Genomic DNA, 4,509 nt, shown 5'->3' on the forward strand with positions numbered 1-4,509 from the left:
GTGTGTGTGTTATATTATGTCACAGTTAAAGTGTTAACTTTAGTAAATGTATACACGGACTATAGCAGACTACAGTAAATGTATACGCATTTACTGAACACTTTGACTGTGACATAAAAAATATATATGTATATCTTTCCATCATATAAATGCATGCATGTGCAGAGAATTCTTACAAATTCCTATGGTTTATTTGCAGCTGAGGTAAACCATGTGTTATTTACATGTTCATTTTTGTGCTTTATGCCTTGTGCGAGCGTGCTGTTATAAAGTAACCATATAATTACACTTGCGTAATGAAGCGTGCATAATTGTAAGTACGATAACAAAACATTATGGTAGAAAAGACACTTATTACACTAATTACGTCTCAAAAAATACAGGGTGTTTCCAAATTAAATGGCAAAACTTCGGGAGCGTGTAGAGGAGTAAAAAACTAAGAAAAAAAGTCCTATAGACATATGCTCCTTTTTGCTTTGTTTCGCAGGAAATCACGAAAAAAGAAAAAAATATATTTAATTTATTATTTTAATTATTTTATTTATAAACTTTTTAATGAAGATTTTGTTCGAAATGTGCACCTCTTGCAGCAATACAAGCATTGCATCTGTCAAACACGGCTCTTGTAGCAGCCAGGCACTGTTCTTGCGATATTCTGTTCGCTGCAGCTACGATACGATTTCTCAAATGTTGCTCTGATTGAATAGGCGAAGAATAAACTTCTTGCTTCAGAGTACCCCATGCATAGAAATCTAATGGCGTTAAGTCGGGCGAACGAGTTGCCCAATGTACTGCTCCTCCACGTCCAATCCATCGTTGTGGGAATTTTCTATCTAACCAGGTTCTAGCGACTCTGCTGTAATGAGCAGGGCATCCATCTAATTGAAACCACATTTCAGTACGTTGTTGTAATGGGATGTTTTCTAAATAGTCAGAAAATTCATTCTCCAAGAAATTTAGAAAACGGTCCCCATTTAATCTTGCAGGTAAAAAAAACATTTTTTTTCGATTTCTCTGAAACGGAGCAAAAACGAGCATATGTCTATAGGACTTTTTTTCTTAGTTTTTTACTCCTCTACACGCTCCCGAAGTTTTGCGATTTAATTTGGAAACACCCTGTATAGAATATAAAAAATAGATTATTGAAAATTTCAAAAATAACGTCATGCAGAAAGATAACAATAAACATTTGGGACGATTTACTTTTGACACTGTACGTTTATCTCGGTTTCTTTTGGGGCGAAGGGAGACACAAGTTCATTCATATTAATAGGTATCTAACATCGTAATGTTACATATAAAACAACTTTTTACACATTTTATGCGTGTAACGTATAAAATTGTTTGTGTATTATTAAATGATAAGTAACATTAGAGAAATATTTATTTACTACTAATGCTGATAAAAGAGAAAACAAAAAATGTCAAATTTTACATGTGAAGCGTCACGCAAGAGAATAAATGGGTAATAGATACTTGTAAATTTTGTCACCATTTTGACTATAGAATAACAGGTTTACGTCTTTATCGCTCGTTTACTCGAATCGAATTTTACGTTGTAATGTAACTCTAGATCCACAACTTTGCTTTAAGAAGCTGTAAACCGTACAGCTGTAAGAAATTAACTAATAATAGTCGAGTATAAGAAAAATAATTGAGTGTGATTGGTCAATTTCTTATGGCTTTTACAGTTTATGGCTTCTTAAAAAACAAAATTGTGGACCTAGACTTACTCTTTCAAATCATATTTTAATATGTATATACACCGCGGTTACATGCAAAATATAGCTCAACATAATTTTATTAAAAGATTTTTCTTGTAGATAAAATGCTGCTATGTAAAATGCAAATGATATATAAAGATCTGTACAAACGAATTAAAAAATCTTATTCAAATCTGATATAGGCGGAATTAGTGAATAAATACTTTGAACATTAGAAAAGCGTTAGCAACCATGCGTGAACATCGCAGTGCATGATAGTTTCATGATAATTATTACTTTATCTCAGAATATGAAAACAGAAACAGAAATATTGAAAAAGTCCGAGATAATTAAAAAAAAGAAAAAGAGAAAGATTTCGACACAGACGTTTATCAGCATAATAATCTCTTTACTTTACAAGCATAGTATAACGGTTTAACGTGCTCAAGTAAAATTATTCAAAGTATTCATTCACAATGTGTTTAGCTTTATATTCTACACTATACGTATATCTAACTCTCTTTTTCTCTATTTACAACACATCTACATAACATCGACAAAGAATTCGCAAGGATTTCCCATCGCAATGCGAAATGACTGTCTACTACCAGATAAGTCTTGCTGATTCTGCTGATTCCCTGTTCCCGTTTGAACAGATTGTTCGGAACCACTCGAACGACTGCGGCTTCCATTCGATCTCTTTCCGTTCGATCCATTACCATTGCCGGAACTTTTATTTGGCATTGATGGTACCGACGGATTATGCAGCTCCGATTCGGATGCTGAAGAACATGACTTTAGATCGTGAATAGGTTCCTTGCAAATGCGTTCGCTACCCGCACTGCTACCACCTGTCAATATCAATATACATTCGTGAAATATATGTATACTTATATATGTATATACATGTACATGTATAACACGCGTTACTGCTTATTAATTTCAATATACTTCCAGACTCGTTGATTTCTCTATAAAGGATGAACGTGTGTTTGGCATAGACATGAGCCTACCTGTTATAAATCTCTTTCATTCGCATATATATATATATATATACAGATTCGTATAATGTGATCGATTTAATTACTAGCAAAATTTGAAGACATACGGAAAAATGGTTTACACCAAATGTTCAGTACAAAAACATCACATAGTGGAAATAATTATTTGATGGATGGACGTGCTGAGGACATTTCAAAGTGAACTTCATTTTTTTTAAATGGAACACTCAATTTTTCATTGCATATTCTTGTAGCACACCTCGAGAGCTTTCCAAAACACTATAATAAAATATTTTTTCATTGAGTACTTTTCGAGTTATAAGACTCGAAAGTTACAGTACCGCCGGCATTAGCATTACGCAAGGTGTCCGATCGATACCTTGCACTAAAAATTCATTTTTACGTAAAAATGAAAATAAGAGGTACAACCTCCAATGGCTTTAATCTTGACAAATGTTATCTAGGGCATGATCCTGAACAACATTCAAGAGGTTTTAGCTGTTGGTCGGACACCTTGCGTAATGCTAATGCTGACGGTACTGTAACTTTCAAGTCTTATAACTCGAAAAGTACTTAATGAAAAATAACTTTATTATAGTGTTTTGAAAAGCTCTTGACACCAGCTAATGAATTCTGGCATCAAAAATATGGTGTTCAATAAAAAAAAATCGATGCGACATTGACCTGACCTTAACGATGCCACCCAAGGTCAAATCAATGATACCTTCTTATGTTCCCCTCCGAACCATACAACTTTTATTTGAAACATTTTTCCGTATTCTATCATAGTTTTCGAGAAATCTTAATGTATTATTTAAAGTGGGATATGTATATATATTTATATACGCTATATATATATATATATATAATTTATACACTATTTATATAAAAAAATAGTTGAAAAAACTATAGTTTTCGAAGAAGCGGGACTAACAGCTGGATAATGATCGATTCCTGGAAATAAAACAAATACACGTGCAAGGTTACGAGATGCTCTCGTAGTGATATTACATGTGTCCAAATGTTGTTCTGAAATCCGATTCGTCAACACATACAATGAAAAAATTTCAGTGATGTTCGCCTTGTATTGTGTGATACTGTGAAAACTTGTGAAAATTGGTCTCAATCATTGATCGCAATCAATCGTAAGTGGCTTCCAGGAAGAAATTGTCAATCGAAAAGCGGCTATCTGCCATAGCCGCATTAAGAAATGCAGCGACATAGAACGCGTGAAATTGTTCGTCTGGAGAAGGTTTCTCTTGCAAGGTGGCTTGTAGTTTACCTTTAAGAGATTTGATGAAAACAAGAATGTACGTGATCACGATCTATAAACAACCTCGAGTGACCAACAGGAGGATAGAAGTTTATCAGAATGTATTCCAAACGAGTCGGATTCCAAACAACTCGTCATATCCGTGCTGCTCTGATGGAAACGAAGAAAAAAAGCATGTCACACTTGTGATCATCAAACGCCGCCTTACAACTTAAAGGGATATGTTGCAGTCCAAAAACCGTTGCTTAGACCCATTACTAAAAAGAAGAGGCTATTGTGGGCTAAAAAACACACTTCTTGATCAAAAAGGCAAGAGACAAACAGAGAAAAACAGCAAGAAACAGGAAACAAAGAGGATATTGTAGAATTAGGCTGTCAGTAGATTTTTTCGCAGATGAATCGCAGTTTGAAGTGTTTGGATCCAAGAAGCGCAAGTTCGTTCGTTGTGCTTCCTGCTTGTGCTCACTTGTCACATGCTGAACGAAATTTTATCCTGCTGAAAAAATTTTGCTGCATTTTCACCGACATCGAC

General features: G+C 34.3%; 1 protein-coding gene across 1 annotated transcript in view; it reads right to left on the minus strand.

Annotated features, from left to right (window-relative positions):
- dsh (Segment polarity protein dishevelled) overlaps window positions 1-4,509 on the minus strand; it is a 15,569-nt gene that overhangs the window by 3,692 nt on the left and 7,368 nt on the right. The window contains exon 9 of the mRNA XM_018456398.1: window positions 2,312-2,554. Within this exon, the coding sequence (XP_018311900.1) occupies window positions 2,312-2,554 (243 nt within the window). The remainder of the gene's footprint in view (window positions 1-2,311; window positions 2,555-4,509) is intronic.

Source organism: Mycetomoellerius zeteki, unplaced genomic scaffold (assembly GCF_001594055.1).
Source record: "Mycetomoellerius zeteki isolate Tzet28-1 unplaced genomic scaffold, Tzet1.0 scaffold113, whole genome shotgun sequence".
Lineage (NCBI taxonomy): Eukaryota > Metazoa > Arthropoda > Insecta > Hymenoptera > Formicidae > Mycetomoellerius > Mycetomoellerius zeteki.